Genomic DNA, 24,861 nt, shown 5'->3' with positions numbered 1-24,861 from the left:
CAACTACATTTTGCATAGAAAAAATTTAGTTTTAGCTGATATTCAGACAATTCAAAAAACACAAACATATATAATGTATATTCTCTATATATATATATATACACACATATGCCTATATATCGTATATATGTATATATATTGAAGTATGCAATTCGCGCTGCTTTTGTCAATTCAAAAATGTTCGTTTTATCCGTTTTTCAATATTTTTTGTTTATTCCCGACAATATATTTGTTTATTTACTTTGCTTTGGTATATTTTGTTGTTTTATATATTATACGACTAACTTCGTTTAGCATTCGAGCTCTACAACTAAATTTCTATATTTTTATTATAATATTTTATTTATATATATTTATATATATATATATATCGATAGCTCTAACTAACTCGGGTTTCGCGTTGTCTCTGTGCTGCTTTGTAGTAGATATTATTTATAATATATATATATACATACATATAAGTATATATATAGACATGAACGCAATTTGTGATTTCGTTTAAAAATAATATTATTCAACTTATTTTGTTTGTTTTTCTTTTCATTATCATTATTATTATTATATTTTCGTTTTGTGAGTACTATATATACTAGCATATAGTTATCTTGTATATTTGCATACAATCAATTTTCATAATTTTCCATTTATACCTGTTTCAAGTGAATCCAACAAGCAAAATATTTCTTTCGTTTTCGTGCTGCTTTGGCACTTGGTTTTTCCATTTTCCTCGTTTCCCTTAGAAGTAAATGATTTTTACGAATGATACAATAGATAGCATATACATATACATATACACATAGACACACACAGACACATAGGTGTGTGCGTGCATATATGTATATGTCTGTTCATTATGAAACCCAAACAAACTGTAGCTCACAAAATATATATATATGTATATATGTATATGTATGTATATACTATATACGCATTGTAGCGAATGAAAAAAAAAAAAAAAAAACAAAGATTTCAAATTCTAACTCAAACCAAAAGCATTTTCTTTATGCCTACTCGAACTACAAATACCCTTTGCAGAACTAATACAAAATTGTTGAACAATATATACTATATAATATATATATATATAAGGATATATATAGATACATATACATATGTATGCTTGTAATGTGTAGCATTAGCTTAAGAAATGAATGGAAATTATTTATATGAACTCATTATTTCGTTGTTCTAAGTATATCAAATGCTATTACCGATTCATATAGACCTGTGCATATACATATATATGTATATATAGATTATTTTCAAACTTTTCTGATAACTCAAAAATATATGTATATATGCATATAGATTCCATATTTTTTATTATACAGTAAAAAATAAATATACAAAAATTATATTCAAATTATAATTATTAATTTTAAATTGAAAAAAAAAAATACATACATATATATATATATGCTTGTAATTAATATATAAATACTTAAATATATAGTCGCTAGATATAATTTTTTTTTTGCATATTAAGTTAATTAATAGCGCGAAAAAAAAAACACAATTTTCATATATATTTTTGTATAATTTTGTTTTTATCTTAATACTCGTTCACTTGGCAAAAGATGAGCATATTGGGTTTATCTATATGTATTTAAAACTTAGTTTATATCGGTAAGCTCTTATGAATGTGTATTCGAGGTGTATTGGGGGCCTTAAAGGAGAGACCACTAGAGACTAGAGCCTAGACCAACTGCGCCTATATATATAGCTCTTGGCTATATACATATGGAAGGTATTATCGATCTAGATTAGCCTTGGCACTGTAGACCATATTTTATAGAGCCAAATCGGATAATATGAATGAATGTTCAAAGTCGAGGTCCAGAGGTCTTAATTTATATTCCATAGAGGCTACCCGGATAACAAGAGTTTTTTAAAATTAAAAAAAAATATATATATGTATAATTTTGGAGCTATATTATTCAACAAATTATCTTTTGCCCAATGAACAAGTATTATGCAGTCGGTTACGCCCGACAGCGAAGTTTACATAATTTTGTTTTGGTAATTTTTATATATATATATATATGTATATATATATATATATATATATATATATATATATATTTTTTTTTTTTTTTTGGGTGAGAGGAAAGATTGGTTATAGCACCAAAATTGCACTACATTCAAATATATATAATATATATAATTCAATATAATATATTTAATTTATAATATAAATTTAATTTCATTTATATATATATAGATTTTTTTTTATATTTTTACTTAAAATCAAATGCATTGAGCAAACGTGTTTTTCTTCCATAAAGCGCACAAAATTTAAACAAATTTTATATTAAAAAAAAAAGTTTTCAATAAGAAAAAAAAACTTAAAATGATACTGATTAAATTTTTAACATTTTGGTATTTTTTTTTTTTTTTTCTCTCTCTCTCTTTTATCTTGTTGCATTTGTAGCACCCAGCATGATGTCAATAAATTCATGGACTTTATTTGGTTTCTTCTTCTTTCACTTTTGGTTGCTGCGTTTTAATTTAAAAACAAAATCTATTCCCTTTTTTTTATTATTTTCTATAAATATTTTTTTGTTTGTTTTTGCTTTTTTTTTCATATTTAAATTCAATTCATTTTTTTTTTCGAGTATTTTCTTTGCCGTTGCTAATACTAGTGTTTAGTGTTGTTAGCCTTACTAAATGTGCAGTGTTGCTCAAGCGACTTGACACAATACAGACAGACACAGTGAGAGCGAGAGAGAGAGAGGGGTATAGCTAGTGAGTGAGACAGCAAGTGTGATGCTCGCTAGGATCAATGCGTTCAACAACAACGATTCCAAAACTAGAAAAGCAAAACAATGTTCACATTTTGATTCGAGTGCCCCTCCTGGTACTTCATTTCAACTGCTTCTCAACTGTGGGCGCGGCTCAGCCCAGGCCAGCGCCGCCGCCGCCCAAGTGCACTGAAGTCGCTGACAGCTCGACGCGTTGACATTGGCGGCGCTCAACAATCACCGCCGCTGGCAGCGACTATTCCAGCCCGGGTCATACGTTCATCGCATAATAAACGGATCCCTGCTGCTGCTGCTGCTGTTGTTGCTGCTGTTGCTGCTGCTGCTGCTGCTGTTGCTGCTGCTGCTGTTGCTGTTGTTGCTGCTGCTGAGCTACTCCGCCTGTCGGCGAGACCATGGCACTGCAATCGCTGTGCGACACAGCTGCTGCTCCCTCGGGCACGCCCCGTTCGCTAAAGCCCGGCATGCCGCCCTCTGCTGCGAATTGATAATGCTGCGACATGAGACGTTGCTGCTGCTGCTGCTGCTGTTGCTGTTGCTGCTGCTGCTGCTGTTGATGCTGCTGGTGCTGATGCTGTTGCGGATGCTGTGCGTAGTGGGCGGCATGACCACGCCCACTCACCACATGCAACTGCATGCCGGGCAGTGCATAGCCAATGGGCACGCGAATCGTTTGCTGTGTTACCTGGGGCAAAGTGAAAGAGAAGAGATCAATTTGAATTCAATTCTTATAAAGTCGGCATACTAGACTACAACATGCCCTGTAAGACCAAAGTGTGCTACAACTTTTTCTGATTCTATATTTATCTATACGCTACAACTAATCCCTTTTACCTTACCTTTCTCTGTCTTTCATTATCTTTACCTACCAATAGCTATGCAGCTCAAACGTTCATTTTCTCTCTCTCTCTCTCTTTGTCATTCACTCTCTGCCCTGTCTTTTGTCTTTCTCTTTGTTTCCCTTCCTTTCTCTCTCTCTCTTTCCCTATGTCTCTCTACGTTTCCCTTCATCTAACTCGTTGCTTTTTAGAACATTCTTGTTCTTCTCTTTTCTTCCCATCTCTCTCCTTTTCAGCCTTCTATTTGCTCTCAGCCGCTGTTTCTCTCCGTCTCTCTCATTTCGTACCTCTCTTTCACCTTCTCTCAGACTCTTTATATTTATCTCTCTGTTGTACTTTCTGGCATTCTCTCCCTCATAGTATCTCGCCTTCTCTCTTTGTATATCTCGTTCGCACTCTGCCTCCTTATCTCTTTGTCTATTGCGCTGCCTCTCATTATCGCTCTCTCATTCTCTCACTGTCTTTCGCTCTATATTTCTGTCATCTCTCAAATATATTTCTCTCCATATATACATATACCTATCAATTTATTTCTGTTATCAACTGTTTATTCTTTTTCTCTCATTCTTTCTCTGACTGTGTATCCCTCCCTCTCTTCCACACATATTCCAATCTTCTCCTCTTAACTGTCTACCCTGTCTACTATCTCTCCACTCCTTCTCTCTTTCTCTTTTAATCCCACTTTTTCTCTCCTTCCTTGGCATTCTTTCATCCCTTTCCTTCTTCTCTCCCACACATACTCTAAGCTTCTCTCTTTTACTCTCTACCATATCTATCACCTCTATTTTTCACTGTCTCTCCTCTCTCTCTCTATTTCTCTGCCTGTGTCTCTCTCTCTCTCCAGCTCTTCCACACATACTCTAAGCTTCTCTCTTTAGCTCTCTGCCCTGTCTACTATCTCTTCTCCCTCCTTCTCTCTCTTTCTCTCTCTCTCACTCTCCCTTTCTCTCTCTCTCTTTATCTCCCTCCTTAGCATTCTTGCATCATCTTGCATCTCTCTCCTTCTCTTCCACACATACTCTAAGCTTCTCTCTTCAACTCTCTACTCCATCTATCATCTCTATTTTGCTCTGTCTCTCCACTCCCTCTCTCTGTCTCTCTCTCTCTTTCGCATTCTCACCTGCTGATACTCGAGTATATTCTGTCGCTGAATGTGCGCCAGCTTCGGATCGACACTGCTGCTGGTGGCAAACTGGGAATAGGTCTCGGCATTGTAGGGTATCAGCACCATCGTCTGATGATAGTTACGCAACGGCGGCGGCGACTCCGGCCGTCTGGTGGGGCTGCGCGCAAAGTGGCTGCTGTAGCTGCTGTGCTTGCTCTGCTCGATGGCCGTTGCCGTCGCCGTCGCCGTGACGCTCTGGCAGTTCTGCGCCGCCGCATACAGCAGCGAGGCATCGTCGGCGGCGCCCTGCTGTATCATGGTCTGCCGGAACATGGCTCCAGCCGGCAGCGTCTGATAGTAGGTCTGCTGTATGGCAGCCGCTGCCGCCGCGTCCACCGGAAATCGTTGCTGCTCTCCGCTCTCGCTGTAGAAGCTCCAGGTGCGCTGCTCCGTCTTCTGCTGCGCTATGGTGTTCGCCTGCAGCGCAGCGGCCATTTGTTGCTGCAGTTGTTGCTGCTGCTGCTGTTGCTGCTGTTGCTGCTGCTGCTGTTGTTGCTGTTGCTGCTGCTGCTGTTGCTGCTGTGGCACATTCTGCGGCGAGGGATTCTGCTTGGGCTGATTGGGCATGGCGTAGCCCTTGATGGCCTGCGGCACCGGCTGGCTACTGATCACCGTTGTGGGTATCTGTTGAGTGAGCTGCTCCTGCATCTGGGCGAGAATCTCGTTGGTGGAGCTGAACTTGGGCTTGATGCCGCGCACCGAGGGCCGCTTGTTGAAGCCATAATCGTTCTGCTCATCGTCGTCGCTGCTCGCCTGCGACTGCGACTGCGATGCGCTCTCCACGCCCGTATAGCGTTTCTTTAGCTGCTCCGTGCGCTTGGCCTCCGCCTGGGCAAAGGCGGCCAGTTCGTCCTGCTGTGTTGTCTCCTGGCCGGGTGTGCCAGCAATTACATCCGGCGCCACCTTGCGTGCCTCATCCCCACCGCCAGCAGCTCCGCCGCCCGCACCAGCAGCTCCTGCGCCAGCTCCGCCGCCGCCTGCTCCACCGCCCATGGCCAAGCCCTGTGCGGCCATCGCAGCAGCTGCCGCCTGCTGTGCTGCTGCATCGCCGACGCCCGCTGCCGCCGCCGCTCCCAGCAGCTGGCTCATGTTGTAGTCAGCTGCGGCCGCAGCGGCCGCATAGTGGGCATGCGCATGCGCCGAGTGGCCATGCTGATGGGCAGCCGCCGCTGCGGCCAGCGTGTAGTAGGAGGACAGATCGTCCTTGTTGCCGGCCACGCAGGCAGTCAGCGGCGCCAGTGTCGATAAGAATTGACGCTTCGGCTCGTTTTGGCGCGGCGGCGTTCGATGGATTTGTGTGTGCACCACTGGCACCTGGATGCCCATGCCCAGGTCTGGTGCAGCCGGGCAGCGGCATTCCTGGGGACGAGGAAGATGAAGATGAAAAATGTTAATGATGAATAGATTACTATTAAAAAGCGCATAACCATTAATTTTCATATTTTCGGACGTATAACACTTGTATAATACTTGTATAACACTTGTATAACAGTTGTATAACACTTGTATAACAGCTTTTAAGCGCTGGTATGACATTTATATTCATGTGTATAACAGGAACAATAAAATATTTGAGCTGTACAGCAGTATAACAGTTGTTTGCTTGCCTTTCTCTGTGATTTTTATAAACTCAAAGGAATCATAAAGCTTTCCAAGCTTCTGTAGGCTTGTTTAGTAAACCAAAAACAAGTAATCTTAAGACTTTCAGCTGTATAACAGTTGTATAACAGTTGTAAAACAGTGGAAATACAACCAAAAACTCATTCATAAACATTTGTCTATAAAGTACATCTCCTTTCTATGCATTAAGCAAGCTTGCCCTTCTCTGCAATCCTCATCTCCCTCCCCCTCCAACTCCTAAAGTATGCTCACCTGTGGTATGATAACAATAGGATTCTCCTCCAGCTCCATTATCTTCTCCTGCTTCTTGTCGCGACTGAAGATGTCGGCGATTTTCTTGTACGCCGACGAGCCGCTGGACGAGCTGGAGACGGAGCTGCTGGGCGAGAAGCTCTTCTCGCCGTTCATGAATTTGGGCGCAAGCGTGTTGGGGTTCTCCTCGCCGGCGGGACTGTCGCGCTGCGCCAGCTCCGAGCAGTCGCGATCGCTGGCCAAATCCTGATCCTGCTCAGCATCGGCAACGCCGCGCGACAACTCCTCGACCAGATCCTCATCAATGTCGCAGGTCAGCTGCTTTATGCGCTCCTCCAGCGAAATGTCCGACTTGACGGCCTTTTTCCTGCAATGGCAACGGCGGAAAAACATGAAAACTCAGATTAGTTGGCCTAAGCGTCGCTTGCACTCACTTGATCAGGGAGCGCCGGAGTATGTTGCGCTCCATGCTGCGCCGCAAGGTGTCCGAGTCGCCGCAGCTGCCGGGCAAATGGGTCACTAGGCAGCCGGCACGTTTCGACTCATCGAAGGCGCGCAATGCCTCCGAGGTGAGCACCGGCGCCTGTTGGGCCGAGACGCTGGGAAACAGTTGGCGCACCGCCGAATTCGGACGCAACGCATTATTGAACAGTGTCGAGTGCTTCTTAATGGGTATCAGCTCGTTGATCTGGTTCTCGCTGTCATCCAGCTCGCCGCACAGCGACTGACCATCGCCATCGGTGCCGGCGTTCGCCTGATCCTCGGTCACGAAACGCACCGAGCGCTTCGTAGCGCCGCTCTCATCCTCTGAGGTGGTGTTATTTTGGTCATCCGATTGCTGGTGATTGAAATGTAGATGGAAATGATTGTTAGATTGTTGATTATGTGTTTGTAAGTCTCTGATTGATTGAAGTTATTGATTGACTGACGACGGCTCTGACTGTCTGATTGACTGATTGTTTAACAGGAGACAGATTAGCTCTGTCTATATAAAATTCTGATTGATTGACTGACTATCTACGGCTCTGATTGAAGCCAGCTCTGATGAGTTTGCTGATTGACTGACTATTTACAGCTCTGATTGACGACAGCTCTGATCGGTTTGCTGATTGACTGACTATTTACAGCTCTGATTGACGTCAGCTCTAATCAGTTTGCTGATTGACACTATCTACAGCTTTGATTGACGTCAGTTTTGATGAGATTGCTGATTGACTGACTATCTACAGCTCTGATCAGTTTGGTGATTGACAGACTATCTGACAGGAGACTCTCTGATTGATTGAATGATTGTTCACAGTTCTCACTGCCTACAGCTCTGAGTGACGCAGCTCTAGCTTGTTTGTTGATTGATTGACTGACTGCCTGCGCCTGGTTGCTTGATTGACCACCTAAAAGACTGATGGATATATCTTTTGATTGATTGACTTGCTGTCTGTTTGCCTAATAGTAAAATCGACTGATTGATTGACTGTCTTAATATATACACGTCCATACGTCTACCTCTAACAGACTCATTTAGTGATTGATTGACTCGGCGAGTATCTAGTTGCTTCATTGCCTTGCCTTGCTGAACGACTGATGCACTTGACTTCATAGCTAGACGATTAGCTTGGATGATTGAGAGACCTACATTAATAGACTTACATTTATTAATAGTTGATTGACCTGACTAATTGACAAGCCCTATTTCATTATTCACATGGATTGATTGATTGATTGTTTCTTCACTACACTCACCTGCGAAATGGAGTCCTGCTTCCAGAGCTTGCCGCCCTTCAATATACCGCTGATCTGTGTGGTCGTTGTTAGCTCCTTGGGCGGTATGGGCGGCGGTTTCTCCTCATCGTATTGCTCGGAGCCAGCTGCGGAGCCAGCAGCAGCAGTGGCTGCTGCCGCTGCCGCCGCCGCCGCCGCTGCTGCAGCTGCTGTGGCGCTTGCCTTGGCCGGCAGCGCCGGTGGCAGCAAGTCCGCCGCTGGCGTGGAGCCAGCTCCTGTGCCAGTTGAGTTGGCTGCAGCCAGATCCTCGGGCGCTTCGCGTATGATGCGTCGCTCGGTCACTGTGGTCATAGTGGTAATAGTTTCAACAACAAATCTTTTTTTCTTGGCTGTGCTACTGCCCGCTGCTGGCACCAGGCTGGTGCCGTACCCGGAACCGGTTACGGAAACGGAACCGGGACTAGAGCTTGCGGCGGGCTTGCTGCTACTGCCCGAATCCTTTCTAATTTTGACTGTTATTTATTTACACACATGCACACATACGCACACACACACGCGCGCACGAAGTTCATCATTCACATACGGCATAGTCAGAGCGAGCGGCATATTTGATTGTAATTGTTATACGAAATAGAGCATTGAACAGATTTGCATTGACAGGTGGCAAAGAGACAAACGTGGTTAGTTGGGAGAGCAGTGGATGGGCGGACGAATGAGCGAGGTCGAACGATTGATTGCGAGCAGCTTTGGCTGCAGCTTCAGTGTGCAGTGTTAGTTACATTGATACTCTCACTGGTGTATAACAGATGTTTGATAGCTGTAGATCAACAACCAATGGGTCACAAATTGTATATCTGAATAAGAGTCATAAAATAGTTTTATAACAGTTGTATAACAGTCATATAACAGTTGTATAACAGTCATATAACAGTTGTATAACAGTCATATAACAGTTGTATAACAGTCATATAACAGTTGTATAACAGTCATTTAGGTTTGATTACAAACTGTATAGCATCAATATAACAGTCGTATAACAGTTGTATAACAATTATTTATGACATCTGTATAACTGTCGTATGACAGTCGTATACACCAATTGTATAACACATGAGAAAATGTTATTCAGCTGTATAACAGTTGTATAACATATGCACAAATCGCTTTGTATGGCATGATTAATCAATTTCGTTATCTCTTTCGATCTGCAATCTGCCAATTGTCCAAATTGAATGAATGCTCCAGGAGGGAATTACTTTGACTGATGTTAAGCCATATATTATATTGAGAGATGATAATTTGGAAACTAGGCAACGACTGATGAATGGAATTGCTGCTCTGTGCTATGACCGCTCAATGCTAATTGCAGGAATATTTCATAAAATGAGCTAAACAAATGCTGAGCTAATTCGGGTTTGGGTGCTGGGCGAGTGGCGTGAAGTGGATGCAGCGATGCATGTAGTATAGCGAGTATATGCAGCGATAGGCAAAGCTAATGAGGAATTTGTTTGGGCTGAATTGGGAGGGCTTACCTGCTGCTGCCGCTGCGGGCTTGTATTGGGATTGAAGCACATATTTGGGACGCTCCTCGCCGGCGATGATCTCCTTCTGCGTGATGCGACGCTCTGGTGAGCTGGTGTGCAATGGCAGCAGTGCCACGGCTGGCACGCCAATGGGCGTCAGCTCCTCGTTGCATTGGGCGGCGCTGCATTCTGTGGAGGGAGTGGCAGAGGGGGGAGAATATTAAATGATGTCATGATTGATTGAGTTATTAATGAGGCAGCCCTAGGTACCCAGGGCTAGGCCCAGCTGCAAGAGCTAGGCAAATGTATAAACATTTGTATAACAGTTTATAGCACGATGTCGGAAGTTCACATTTTTTAAGGTAAAGTTTGATTTATTTAATTGCTTAATTGATTTCAAATATTCGACTGGGCCTTTGCAGGGCTAATACTGTTATATGGAGTATGCCAGTTGCGGCGGAAGCGCGCTTGAAGGATTGCTCTCTTAGACGAGGGCGCGGCCAAAGCTCGGGTCCCATGCCCCGGTGCTCGACTTAACTTTGGTGGCTTAGTGGTTCAGTGGCTCCGTCGGCTCGTCGTTGGTTCGCTGGCTCTTTGAATGTTAACCGGGTGGGTCACATTCCGCTTCGTTAGGCGCAACAAATAGTGTTCAAGGAGGGGGCGACACACGAGTTCCCTTTTGCTTGCCAATCAATAAAGCGTGACCAAAATTAATGTAAACATCGAGCCTAGACCGTTCCCTAACAAAGTAAAAAAGTATATATGTATATACATAGACCCCATTGCCTGCCGCACTAAAAGTGTCGCTTCTCATATCCTTCTATGGGCAACCCAGAAAGCAAAGCCATAAACAACTACAAAACTTTCGGTTGTTTATCCATTTAGTTAAGTTTCCATAAATCAATCAACTGCTAACCATTGTTAACTTCGACGTCTGCGGCAATGCGGGCCTACGATGTGCCGCCTTGCAATCGTTCTTAATGCTCGCTAGCCATGAACTCACTGCAGATTGTTGCACAAAGTGTTGCAAGTGTGGGCTATGGTTGAAAGTCTATAAGGTTTGAGTCTGAAATCGAAGGCGATTTGAGCTGGATTGACCTCATTAAGGTACCAATAGAAATTCTATAGCATTAAAGTTAAGTTCCCCTCGAAATGTTATGTATAACAGTTGTTTGCTATTTAACATTTAACTGTATATGGTCTGGCTAGCAGCTGTATAATTGTATCATTGTATCATTGTATCATTGTTGTATAGCAGCTAACAGTAGCCATCGTATAACACTAGTTGAATGCTAGTCACTAAAAAGCTTTATAACAACCGTATAACAGATGTGAAATATTTATATAGAACTATATAAACAGTCGTATTATAGTTATATAATAAATATATAACACTTGTATGATATGTCTTATATATTCTATCATAACCGTAGAACAGATGTATAACACTTGCATATTACTAATTTTATGCGAGTCATATGTTGTTATACAAATGTACGGCACTACTGTAGAGTTAATTGTGAGCTATATACACATATATTAACCGCATAGCATATGTATAACAGTTCGACGACATTTGCATAGCTGTCTTTGAACTCTTGTATACAAGATTAAATAAGTAAAATAAAAGATTAATTAAAGTCGAATTAAATGTGTCTACAGCAGCAGTGATATAATGGCAAATAAGCCAGTCACATAAGCCAGTTATATAACACTTGTATAACAGTCATCTTAAGCCTTAAATCCCCAATGGTTCGCGATTGCCCCCTCCCCTCCTAGAACTTGGGGCAGTCGTATTAAATGAAATTTAATTAGCTATTAAATTTCATGGGCCGTCGCTGCGACATAAAAAATCAAAATGGCGTCGCATTTATGGCTCGCACCCAATTGGCGCGGTCTAGACCCAGCTGATGGCCGGCCGAGGAGCCTGTTTGCATAAATAATTTATGATTAGATTACACAAAGGCAAACGAAAAAGAACGCTGCTGAATGGAGGCAAAGCCCAAAAGGGCACCGCCCCCCCCCCCCCTCCTCCTTCCCCCGCACTGCCTGGCTATCCATCTAGCCACGCCCAAAGGGAGGCCAGCTAATTGCATCGGAGCCAGCGAAACATAAACCAAAAGCCAAAGGACATTGGCGCAGTTACCTGCATCCTGTAGCTGCTTTGCGGCGCATTCGGCACACTCGGCGCACTCAGTGCAAACGCCCTGCAGGTCCTCATCGGCCTGCTGCTGCTGCTGCTGCTGGGATGTGGCATGATGCTGTTGTTGCTGTTGCTGCTGCTGCTGTTGTTGCTGCTGCTGTTGCTGCTGCTGTTGCTGTTGTTGCTGTTGCTGTTGCTGAGCGCTGCCCACAGGCGGCGGCGGTGGCGGCACTTGATTGTTGCCATTGCCGTTGCGCGCCGCCAACATTGCGGCACGCTGCTGCTGCAGACGCTGTATCACCTGCAACTGTTGCAGATGCTGCGCCCCAAAGATGTGGCCACTGAGCGCACCGCCCAGCGTATTCTTCAAGCTGTTGTCCTTGTAGCCATCCGGTGGACTGAGCGCCGCATCGTCCACAAAGTCGATGGGCGGCTGGAATTTGGGGCTCTGCAAAATAGATCAAAGAGTCGAATTACACTCGGAAAATCAGCTGTATAACACTTTTTCAATGTGTTTATATTTGGAGCTATCATTTAGAAATTCGAGCATTGAGTGGCACTGGGCTATGAGAGAGTATGAGAGTTGTGTTGCATTTGTATAATAGTCGTATAACAGTTTTACAATAATTGTGTAACTAAAGCAGCAGTTGTATTTTTAGCAATATTACAGTTGTATAACAGTTGTATAACAGATATATAACAGTTGTATAACAGTTATATAACAGTTGTATAACGTTGTATGACACCTTTTAACTATCTCTCCTATGAGCACTTAAGTAAGCGTATAACACTCAAGTAATTCGCCTGATCTTTAGCTTTTGACAGTGTTCATCCATTTTTTCCAATTGTACCATCAACTTGATGTTAGCTAACTAAGTAAGTTATAGGCAACTAGGCTTCTAGCTACACGTAATTGTGCACCCGCTCGCAAATTAAGCTAATTGAGTTTTATAGCCAGACGGCATGGGGGTGTAACATGCACGTATATGTGTGTGTGTGTGTTTGTGTGTATGCACGTGTGGGTGGCTGTCTGGCTGATGAACTGTGCGCGCTCATAAATCTGTGTTAAGTCTCCTCGGCGGCTGTGCAGGAAACTAATCATAAGGCAGTGACCGTTGCCTGAGTATAACACTTGTACGGTGCGGCGCTTAATTACTGTCATTATAGTTAGACAATATAATAATTGACATAACAATTCAATGTTGTGGCAGCTCTACGACGCTTGTATAACAGCTAGAAAAGTGCAATACGGTTTTCAGATTCTTCTGGGCAAGTAGAATTTGTTTGCTCTGAAAGCGTATAAAAGTGACTTAACAGTTGTATAACAGTTTTAGAGGTCGCTTGACAGGCTGTTAATTATATAGTCATGAACGTGCTTCAGCTCTAATATAACAGTTGTATAACAGTTGATTAAGTGTTAATTGCATATGGCTTTTCGCTAAGCCAAGTGAATTCTGTTGTAAATATGTGAAATACAGGTGTATAACAGTAATATAACAATTTCATAAATAATTGTTTGCAAGTTTAATTTGTTTAGTGCCCTTGTGAGTCAGTAATGTTTGACTGCACGCGTATAACAGTCGTATGACAGTTGTATAACAGTTTATTCTCTTTGAGTTACAACTTGCAAAGCCGCCTATTAGCTGATTATCTAGCGCTAAAGCACAGCCACAAGCCACAAGACCAAGGACAAGACACATGCATATGCAGACACACACACACACACACACACACACACACACACACACACATGCATTTGTAAGTGCAAATAGAAGTACATTTAACACAATGCATTTGCAATTGCAAACAAAGTCTAGGCCAAAAGTTCGCTGTGGCTGTCTCTGCCTCTGCTTCTGCCTCTTCATCTGCCTCTTCATCTGCCTCTTCTTCTACCTCTGCCTCTGGGCCAGGTCGAGCGGGGCAAGGCAATCGAGTTGCCAAGAAGTTTCTTCTCTTTCTATTTAGTAGACTTCTTCAAGCAGTGCCTCATAAAGCGAAAAGCCGCGCACATAACGTTGAGGAAATGCTACAACATGTGTGTGTGTGATTGCATGTGTGTGTCTGTGTGTGGGAAAAGCCAGATGGAAAATGGAAAACGGCAAAGTCGTAAGAGCGCAGCTTGGCCATAAAGATTGTCAAATTTTCTTGTGGGTTTTTGTTTTGCAATTTACCTGAGAGAATTCGCAATTTGCTAGGAGGTATCTTGGCTAAATATATTGGCAATATGCACATATACATATACATATACATATACATATACATATACATATCAAGCCTCTCTCTTTCCATGCATTATTTCCCTGATCTTATGTCAAGCTGTTGAATTTCGGCTGCCAAAATTTCAACTGAATTTGTTTAAGTTCAGCTTTAAGCATTGCAAAGATAGATGTCAACTGTTATACGCCCTTAGGTGTATGCTATAAACTTTTTAATAGTCTCTAGATATATCCCATAATAGCATAATCTAGCACTCGTTGGATCTCCAAAAATTATATAAATATTTTGACTGTTATATATCACTTAGATTAATAAGTAAGCTGTATAACAAGCTTTGCTCCATGTTTGTATACTAAAAAAGACTTCTATGTTAATAGATCTCTCATAACTGTCATACAGTTAATGCTTATAAGTGGATTTGCTTAGCTGTATAACAGTTTTCCCTTGTTATTGAAGCTCCAGCTTCTACTACACTACTATATACTGTATATTAACTGTTATATAACCAGATAAGCTGTATAACAGTTTCTTTTGACTGTTTTCCTGTGTTATAATTGCCTACTTCATAAGCTTTACCTCTTTATGTATATTCTTGCATTGAATAAATCAAAACAAACTGTTATATAACATGTAAAAGTGCACGTTTGTCACTGATGTTTATATCTAAATAGTTTCTGTTAAAACTAAACTGTTATATAGTATGTAAAAGTATTTACAAACTTGTATAACAGTGTCGATTGCACGTTAGTCTCTGATGCTTATGCCTAAATAGTTTCTTTTTGCGATGGCCTAATGTCATATATCAACTGTTATATAACTATAAGAGCCTCTGATAAATTGTATAACAGTATCGACTCTATGCCTTCCACTAGTGCTTCTGGCAACCATAGATCCTAGTCTGCTGTCACTCACAAGCCACTTGAATACATTCCCATACATATGTGTCAAACTGTTATATACCTGTGAGAGTATTTGACATGTGGTATAACAGTTTTGCGCCCAACACGTTTTGTTGGCCTTTCCCATTGTCTGCAGCTCGAGTTCCGTTTGGGTTATGCAACGCGTTTGCTAAACTTGTTACATACACTAAATGCATATTAAACTCTTCAGAGCCAACACACACAACACACACCGAGGGCATAGAAGGAGACAGAGACAGAGTGAGAGAGAGAGAGAGGGTGGCTGGTAGAGGCGAGGAATCTTAGGCATTTGCCACATGCTTGAGCAGCGCCAAGTCAAGTGCATTGGGCGGCCACCCACTCTGGCCAAAGCACTCAGACAGAGAGACAGAGAGACAGAGAGACAGACAGACAGTGGGACAGTGCGGGTGTGTGTGCCAGCAGGACATTTGCCATGGCAGATAAGCAAAAAAGAGGCGCACTCAAGTGACGCTCATGTGGCAGAAAATTGAAATTTAAACGCAGCTCGAGGGCCGCTTAGAATCGATGCAAAGGCAAAAACAACAGAAAAAAAGAAATAGAGAGAGAGAGAGGAGAGAAAGAACTTAAAGAGTGCATGGCGTATACGTAATGAGGGGTGAGAGCGAGAGAGGGAGAGAGAGAGAGAGTAGACAGCAGGCGAGTTGCTGTCGCAGCAAACCTTGCGAATGTCCTTAGCAACATGAAACGCGTACATCACGATAAAAGGCACAATTTCATAAAACAATATATCAGTGATATATATACATACATATAGTATATATATAAATACACTCGCGCACACACACACACACATGCAACAATGTTGCTAACGTGCTGCAAGTCACTTGAGCTGCATTTTGTGTAAAAGTTTTTAAGTGATTTATACACCACTTGCACAAGGATAACGAAGTCGTGGTGGTGTGAGTTAGAGACTCGAGCTAACTACAAACTTGCTAGCAGCATCTACAACAACAACAACAACAACTACGACAACTTTGCAACTTTGCTACTTGACTTGCCTTGACTCGAGCCACTCGAGCTGCAAGCTGAGCCAAGCCAAACTGAGCTGAGCTGAGTGAAAACTGCAGCCAGGAAACAGGATATGAAATAATAAATGCATATACACACACACACACACACACATATACATATATATCTATGTATAGATTATTAAACTCAGCTCAATGGAGTGCAAAGCAAAATATGGCACGAAAAACTTTGTTCAATTATAGTCGAACAATTGTTTTCTGTTGTTGCTCATAATTGACAGAGCGCACAGTGGGGCAAAATGGCCAGCAAAGTGGGTGAAGGTGAAAGTGTTGCATGGATCGAGGCTAAGGTGGAGTATATACATAAATATAATGATATATATTTTAAGCAAGCGGAAAAGGTTGCGTGAGAGATAGAACATGGAAAACAATGTGGGACATAGAACATGGAAAAGAGGGCGAAAGGATGAAAGGACTACAGACTGAAGTCTAAGAACTAAAGTCTAAGATGAAAGACATAAGAGTGACCATTGAAGAGAGAAGACTTTGGCTGGCAGAGTAAAGATTGAAATCTACAGATAGAAGACTAAAGACTGAAGATGAAAGAGTACAGACTGAAGAATGAAGACGACAGGAAGGAAGATGACTGGAAGTAAGGCAAACTGAAGACTACAGACTAAACTCTGAAGACTAAAGTCTAAGGGAGTGACGACCAAAGACTAGAGATTGAAAAGGGGAAATTGAAAAGACTGAAGACTAAAATCGAAAGACTAAAATCAGAGTCAAAACTGAATCAAGATGGAGTTGAGCAACACCTTCTAAGGTTTATTTATAGAGATTAGGGTAAATATAAAATGAAAGTTAACTTAAATGATTTCCCATTTTCAACGGATTCAGGGTATAAAAAACTTAGGCACTGCCAACTAAAACCTTCGACTTAAGTAAAGTTTATAACAAAACGAAAATGGAGGACTTAAGGTCCTAAAGGCGTTTAAAGAGTAAAAATAGATAGGTAGATTAAGGCCTTAAAACAATGGAACAAGTGAAACAGAAGCGATAAAACAAAAAATAGTTAGAAGGACGTAACATAAAATTAATAAAAAGAACAACAGACAAAGGAACGGGAAATATTATGGACGATAGAGAGAGATAGAGAGAGAGAGAGAGATAGAGAGAGATAGAGAGAAAGAGAGAGAGAGAGAGAGAGAGAGAATGATAATAGTAGAGGCAGCACTACCATTATAATTAAAAGACCAAGACAAGCTGTGAAATATTTAACAAGAGGATGGGAGAGGTGAGCAAAGAGGCTAAATATTATACAGTAGAGCCTAGGGAGCTCTATTATCATAAACCTTAATCTAGTTACAATACAAAAAACATTACTGAAATGTATGTAGATCACATAAAGCCAAAGACAAACTGTCAAATATTTAACAAGAGGATAAGAGAGCTGACCAAAGAGACTAGATAATTGATTGTAGAGTAGAGTAGGGGAGGATTGTAGAGGATTGTACAGTAGAGTAGAGGAGGATTGTAGAGTAGAGTAGAGGAGGATTATAAAGGATTGTAGAGGATTGTAGAGTAGAGTAGAGTGGGATTGTAGAGGATTGTAGAGTAGAGTACAGTATGTAGAGGAGTTCCACCCTTAACGACTCAAGAGAAAATGCTTAAATTCTGTATAGATCTTGTTTAGCTCTAAACAATCTGTTGGATATTTAACATGAGCATTACAGCGTACAGCGATGATGTTAAATATTTAACAGCAGACGAGTTAAATGTTAAGTGCAGAGCACATAAATACTCTGTAAAATATTTGGCAAGAGTTTAAGCTCAAATCCCGCATTTGACAAGCGAAATAGAAGCAAAGCTTCCGAAATAATTGCCAGCAACGGGCTAGGCATAGATTGTTGTTGTTCTCTGACAGCCTGGCATGAAGTTGGCTGTGAGCGCGAATCAACGAAAATTAAGGAAACTCGAAGAAAATCTATGAAAATGCCGAGCAAATGGAAAATGTGTTTTAATGCTCAACTATTAAGCTGGTTGTCAACGCAACTCTCCGTCTCTCTCTCTCACTCTCACTCTGTGTGTGTGTGTGTGTGTGTGTGTATGCTTGGTTGTCTGAGTGTTGCCTACTTTTGTGCTGCGTCACACACACCAATACACAAATACACCAACACACAGACATGCCTAAGCTGCCTTAAGCACTTCAACTTTGCTCACTTGTGCAACTCGTCGCTTAATCCGCTTAACGTGTGTGCGTGTGTGTGCGTGTGTGTGTGTGAGTGTGTACGTGTGTGTGTGTGTGTGTGTGTGTGTGTGTCTCAGACTTTATCTGTGTATGTGTGTGGCAGCTACTTCTAACTAGCAGTAACTCGCTCACACTCTCCCACTTCCCCACACACACTCTCTCCTATCACGCCCCCCTCCCCCCACCCCCTCACTCTTTCAACTTTCTACACTCACCTGTGGCGTTCGTCCATCGGCCGCATCAGCAGCACTCACCGCATAATTGCACTGGCAGCCCTCCTCACAGCATAGCCGCACCAGCTCATGCTCGCCGCAGGTGCACGGCTCCTCGTCCTCCTCATCGTAGGCACAATCCTCCCGTATCAATATGATATAGTCCGCCTCGAAGAATTCGTTGCGTGTCTCATCGAAGACGACGCGATTTTTACGCACCGGCGGCGGACGATTTGGTTTCTTGAGCAGACCGCGCAGCTGCCCATTCATTTCGCGCATCTTGAGCACGTTCCCTGCGGCAATTGTTGCTGTCGTATCAATTGTTGTTGCTGTTGCTGCTGCTGCTGCTGCTGCTGCTATTGCTGCTGCTGTTGTTGATGTATTGTTAACGATTGCACTCGCTGCTGCTGTTGTATAAGTTGCTGCTAGAACTGTTAGGCACTCATTGCATTGGCACACGCTTTCGCTCTCGCTCTCGCTCCCGCTCTCACTCTCACTCTCGCTAATGCCAACTCGCTCTTGCTGCTGCTGCTGTTGCTGCTGTTGCTGCTGCTGTTGCTGCTGCTCGCTAACAAATTCAGCGAGCAACTCGTCGTAACACTGATAGCCGCGTCGCTGCTTGCTGCACTCGGACAGCGGCTCACTCGGCGCTCCGGAGCTCGCTCTGATGTCGAGCAATTGCAATTGTCTCGCTGCCTTCAAATAGTCGCCAAAGCGTTGCACATCGAATTCGCTAAGTGACGCCACAAAATTGCCACTCGATGTGCTGCAATTGTTGTTGCTGTTGTTGTTGTAGCTGTAACTATTGTTGTTGTTGTTGTTGCTGTTGCTATTGTCATTAACTGTGGGCACAAAGGCGCTGCGTATTGTTGTTGTTATTGCTGCTGCTGCTGTTGTTGTTGCTGCTGTTGTTGTTGCTGTTGTTGCTGCTGCTGTTGTTGTTGTTGCTGGCGTCTCAATTTCAATCAGCACCTGGCTGCTACTCTCGCTGCTGCTGCTGCTGCTGCTATCAGCCAAACTCTCACAGCGCACGCGCTCTGCAATTTCTTGCTGCGTATTCAGCAATTGCTGCTGCTCCTCCTGCTCCTGCTGCTCCTGCTCCTGCTGCTGTTGTCTGCTATTTGCTTTGGCAATTTGTTCATTAGCAATGTCTTGTATACAATTTCGATTTAATTGTATTGCACTTGAGTCTGAGGCCACGGCCAATAGCGCGCTTTCAACTATTTTATTGTCCTGCAAAGCGCTGCTGTTGCCTTTGGGTGTTGCTACTCCTCCTCCACCTCCTGCTGCTGCTGCTAGTGCTGGCTGTGGGGGTAGTTTCTTTGTTGTGCTTATTGTCGCTGTGCTGGCATTTAGTTGTATTAGTTGCTGTTGCTGTTGCTGTTGCTGTTGCTGTCTCAAGGATGCCTTTACACAATCATCAACTACAACAGCCTCACTACAGCTGTTGTTGCTGGCTGTGCTGCTGCTGCTGGTGCTGCTGCTGGTGGTGCTGCTGTTAACGCGTCCCTGAAAATTATGCTGTAAGCGCTTGAGCCTTTGGCTGGCCACAAAATCCTCCGTCAAATCGTCACCGAAATCAATTAGATCCTTATCGTTGCAGCTGCTTGTTGCGCTGCTCGTTGCTATTGTCGCCTCCTGCTTATCCCCTAGATCATTGCTATCGTCGAGCTGTTTAGTGTGCTTCGATAGTTCTGTTTGATTAGAGCATTGCTCGTTACGTTTGCCGTCAGTCGCGTGCACAGGGCCAGCAGCAACATTCGACGCTGGCAATTGCTGCTGCCATCGGTTGTCTAGCTTCAAATATGGCAATGACAATGGCACCTCCTCCTGGTGGTGGTGATGGTGCTGCTGCTGCTGCTGCTGCTGCTCCTCCTCCACCGACAACAACAACAATGATTGCTCGTCACTATCACTAGACTCTTTTGTTGTTGTTGTTGTTGCTGCTGCTGTTGTCGCTATGTCGCTTTGCACATTTTCACTCGAATTGTTAAAAAAATTGACACTTAAATCATTTTCACAAATTTTTTGCACAAATTTTTCTGTACGTCGCGCCTCGCTGTCAGCGTCGTCGCCAGCTGCGCTGCTCGCGTCGTTCTTATTGGTAGTAAAAAAAAATTCTTTCTGCTGCTGCTGCTGCGGCTGCTGTAGCAACTGCTGCTGCTCGCTTTGGCCAATATCTTTGTTAATTTTACAATCTTCAATTTGCACAAGATTTTCAACAATTTTCAACGATTTTTGATTTTGGCCAAAATTTGTTATTGGCTGCTGCTGCTGCTGCTGCTGCTGCTCAGCTGCGCTTGCTGCGACGACTGCTGCTGCGGTTGGTGGTGGTGCTGCTGCTGCCGCTGCTGCTGCTGCTGCTGCTGCTGCTGCTACTGTGAGTTTGGCTTTGAAAAGCTCACTGCCAATTGTAGGTATTGAGCAGGCGCTGTTGTCGCTGTTGTCGCTCCCCAAGCCTTTGGCATTGCTGCTGCTGCTGCTGCTGGTGCTGGCTTGTGTTGTTGCTGCTGTCACATTGGGTGGTTGCTGGCCATGGCCAGCATGCTCTGCGTTTGCGCTCACGCTCACGCTCTCACGCTCGACTTGCGCGCGCTCACAATTGCTGACAACTTCCGCTCCTGTGTTGTTGTTGTTGTTGCTGCTGCTGCTGTTGTTGCTGTGGTTATTGTCGCTGTATTCAGCACGCGCATGCGCCCGTGTTTGCATGTCACTGCTATCCGCTGACTGGCACGCCTCCTGCCAGCCCCGCACGACGCCCTGCTGCTGCTGCTGCTGCTGCTGTTGGTGCTGTTGGTGCTGGGGCTGCCACGCACAATGCGCCTTGTATTGCACGCCAGCAACATTAACTCGTGAGCTGCGTGCCTCGCATGCCAAATCGACGTCATCAGTGCCATCAGCAGCAGCAGCAGCAGCAGCCACATTTAAACCTTGTACACCGTTAGACATGTTGCCCGCTGCAATCAGAGCGGCTGCTGCTGCTGCCGCCGCGGCGGCTGCCTCAATTGCAACAGCAATATGCTCATTATTGCTGCTATTGCTGTTGTTATTGTTGCTGTTGTTGTTGTTATTGTTGTTGCTCTTATAATTTGCATCCTCATTATGTTTGCTAAGCGTTTTATTAGCCATCGCTGTTGCCGTCATTTTGCTGCGTTTCGCTGCTTCATCACACTGCTCACGCTCCCGCTCCCGCTGCCGCTCCCTGTCCCGTTCCAGCACGCTCTGTCCGTTCGTTAAGGCCAGCGTTAGCATGTCCACAATCAGCATAGTTGCTGCCGTGCCAGCGCCAATATATGCGCATCTACAGCGTCAATCGTCATTCAAGCTGCGAATTGCAATTCACAATTAGTTCAAGCAATAAATGAAGAAATTAGCACATCATCATCATCATACGAGGTACAAGAGAATCAATAATAAACACAATTATCGGACAATAAAATACTTTCCACAGTACCGTTAATAGCACCCCAACGTTTTCTAGATCGTGCATTACCCATTCCAATTCTAATTAGTCTAGCACGCTTCGACCTAACCTCATTCATGCGTGCATTTCACTCGAATCCTATTGAAGGAAAATCATTTATACGTATTTTATGTCTAAAAAAAATTTAATTAGGTTTAGAAATGTAATCTACATTGAAAAATGTATTTGGAATACTTGAAAGTTTGTATCCTATATAAGAACAGTTAACTTCCATGACAATTTTTTAAATATTTCACATTTATTTATTATTTTTATAGAAAGTCTTTTATAAAAATATTTTAAAAAGAATGAAAAGAAAATTTAAGCCATATTTTCTACACTTTAAAAATCTTTGAATTATTTTTGAAAATATTTTTCCAAAATTTATTCTTAAGTTGTAAGTAATGTTTTTTAAAATATTACAAACAATTTAAATGTAAAAAAAAATTAGTTTAAATATTTTTGTTTTTAATAGTTGAAAATAAAGTAATGAAAAATGTCTAAAAGCATTAAAAGAAAATGCATGTTACATCATATTTCCTACCATTATAAATGTAAGCAATCAAAATATATGTATGCATGTATCTACATATACACATCCATGTAGATACATACATACATATATGTACATATATTTGATGACAAGTTCCGGTTGTTAAGTTAAAAATTTGCATATTCAAATTGTGTTGGACTGCTTCATTGATACGCTGACAAAATGTGGGAGTTTTTCTTATCGGAAACTCTCACACAGTAAAATGAGGTGAAAACATTTACCCAACAGGTAACGCGACCTATGGTCGAGCAACCAGTTGAATTTTCCACTTAACTAAGCATATTTTATTATATTTCTAATTTTTGCATAAATTATAATATTTACCGGCTAACAAATTTCGACACAAAGTATTCTCTGCTGCTGTTGTTGTTGGGCTGACACAGAAAAACAGGTGCGCGAATGCAACCAAGCGCATCCTGCGCTCAGGATGTTGCCCCACAGCAGTGCGCGAGTGCGACTGAGACGGGGGTAGTTGTTAATAGCCGCTCCGTTACGCGCGAATGCAGAGCGAAAGACACCACCGACAAAAAAAAAAAAAAAAAAAAAAAAACAAAAACAAAACAAAAAGACACAAACAAAAACAAAAGCACACACGCAGTCACACGCACACACTCACATACACATGTGCAACGCGGAAATGTAAACAACAGAAATTACTACGCGCTACGTAAAAATTCTGTGAATTTTTGACTGTCTGTGGCTTTGGGTTGGTTTCAATGTTCAGCGTTCACCGATCGCCGCTTAAGACGCACGTCCGAACGCGTTTCGTGGCGGAAGTTGACTGAGCAAACGCAAACGAAACTCAAAGGCAGCTCGCAACGCTTTCGGCTTCGACGGCGGCTCTCGGTTTGTCTTGAGGCTCGGCTTGAGCTTCGGCAGCGGCTACGATCTAGGCGCAAGCGCAAAAAACTCAACGAGCGCCGAGCAAAAGAAACGAAGCCAAAGACATTTGAATTACGGTGATGGAAATGCTTGGCATGTAAGCAGAGCGAATCAGAAAAATGAAGAGGTAGCCAGAGAGAGGGAGAGGGAAAGAGAGAGAGAGAGTGCAGTAGAGGAAGAACAAACCAGCAGAAGGGCAGCGCTCAGCATTTAGTTACTTAATGAGCGCAACTAGATTATACCTTAGTAATCGTGCAGCTGCAGTGGAATGAAGTTTATCAAATAATAGCAAAAGTTATTGAAATATTTATATACATATAAATTGAGCAATGTATTGAACAATGTTTAATTAGTTTTTCTCGTGATATAAACCTTTTTATTTCGGTTTGGCTGTCACACGCCAAGTCTCTGGCCATCATGCTCGCTTATTTCATATGCTTATAGGGTATAATTAGTGGCCCAGCCCAATGGGCTCGCCTATGGCTCGCATGCACCACGGGCTGTCCCAGCGGCCAGCTGCTGTTGCTGCTGCTGCCGCTACTTGTGGATGGTGCGTGTTGTCGTTGGCAATTATGCGCTGCACTTGCCAGTTGATGTACTCGCTCAACTAGCGCAAGCAGAGTATATTCGCTGGCTGCAATGGCAATCGTTGTACAAATTATCTGCATCTTTATACAGCTGAATTTGCCGAATGCGCGCTGTATCAACTGAATTCAACTAAATTTTTAACTGCATTAGAGCATATTGTGAAAAGATATATGGACGTGTATTGGCCAGTCAGACTGTGAAGGCTTTGCTTACATGACGCTGGGCAGCTCTATAGTGGGTATCTATTAGCAGCCCCTTCGCGCTGCACCGGCCCCACACAGAAGCGACAATTGGCTACGGTGACCGGCGACAGTTTTTCCATGTGTGTGAGAGTGAGTCTGAACGAGAGTGTGTGTGAGTGTGTGTGTGTGTGGTTTGGTAAAACGTGCTCGTCTCGCGATCATCAAGTGAGCGGCGCTGTGTTTGTGTGTGTGAGTATCGTGTACTATGTGTTTCTTCTCTGTTTTACATAGGAAGCAAAGCGGCGTTCGTCTCATAGAAAAAAATCGTATATAGTTAAGATATCAGCGAGCAAGTTAGGCTTGGGAAAGTCAGTTGAAGCGGTAGCTCCATGAAATCTAAAATAGATTAGAATAAAGATATCAAATCGAAACTATCTAATGTCGATCTGTTTATCTGAGACTGCTAGTTGTATAAATTCATTTAAAGACTTCATTAAGTTGGCAAGTAAACAATGCTTGTATAACGGTTCAATTCAATTGCCTGATTTGAGATTGAGAATAGGCATAGAAAGAGTTTAACTAGGATT

At 42.8% G+C, this 24,861-nt stretch overlaps 1 protein-coding gene across 3 annotated transcripts; it reads right to left on the bottom strand.

Annotated features, from left to right (window-relative positions):
- Positions 1 to 2,403: 2,403 nt before the first annotated feature.
- On the bottom strand, positions 2,404 to 23,396 carry LOC115564985 (uncharacterized). Of its 3 annotated transcripts, XM_089264948.1 has the most exons (10): positions 22,947 to 23,396; positions 18,610 to 21,931; positions 12,024 to 12,468; positions 9,887 to 10,066; positions 8,376 to 8,866; positions 7,070 to 7,473; positions 6,636 to 7,002; positions 4,719 to 6,122; positions 3,136 to 3,444; positions 2,404 to 3,102 (listed from the first exon to the last, which is right to left on the bottom strand). In XM_089264948.1, the coding sequence occupies exons 2-10, from the start codon at positions 21,871 to 21,873 to the stop codon at positions 3,013 to 3,015; spliced, it is 6,954 nt and encodes a 2,317-aa protein (XP_089121074.1). In that variant the 5' UTR covers positions 21,874 to 21,931; positions 22,947 to 23,396; the 3' UTR covers positions 2,404 to 3,012. The 3 variants fall into 3 exon arrangements, with proteins under 3 accessions (XP_089121074.1, XP_089121073.1, XP_089121075.1); XM_089264947.1 differs by having other exon boundaries at positions 2,404 to 3,444; XM_089264949.1 differs by having other exon boundaries at positions 2,404 to 3,444; positions 8,376 to 8,695.
- Positions 23,397 to 24,861: the final 1,465 nt, after the last annotated feature.

The sequence above is a fragment of the Drosophila navojoa genome, chromosome X (genome assembly GCF_054131105.1).
Source record: "Drosophila navojoa isolate 15081-1374.11 chromosome X, UAZ_NAV_1.0, whole genome shotgun sequence".
In the NCBI taxonomy this organism is placed as follows: Eukaryota; Metazoa; Arthropoda; class Insecta; order Diptera; family Drosophilidae; genus Drosophila; species Drosophila navojoa.
The sequence above is the reverse complement of the archived record's forward strand: the minus strand, read 5'-3'. Positions and strand labels throughout refer to the sequence as shown.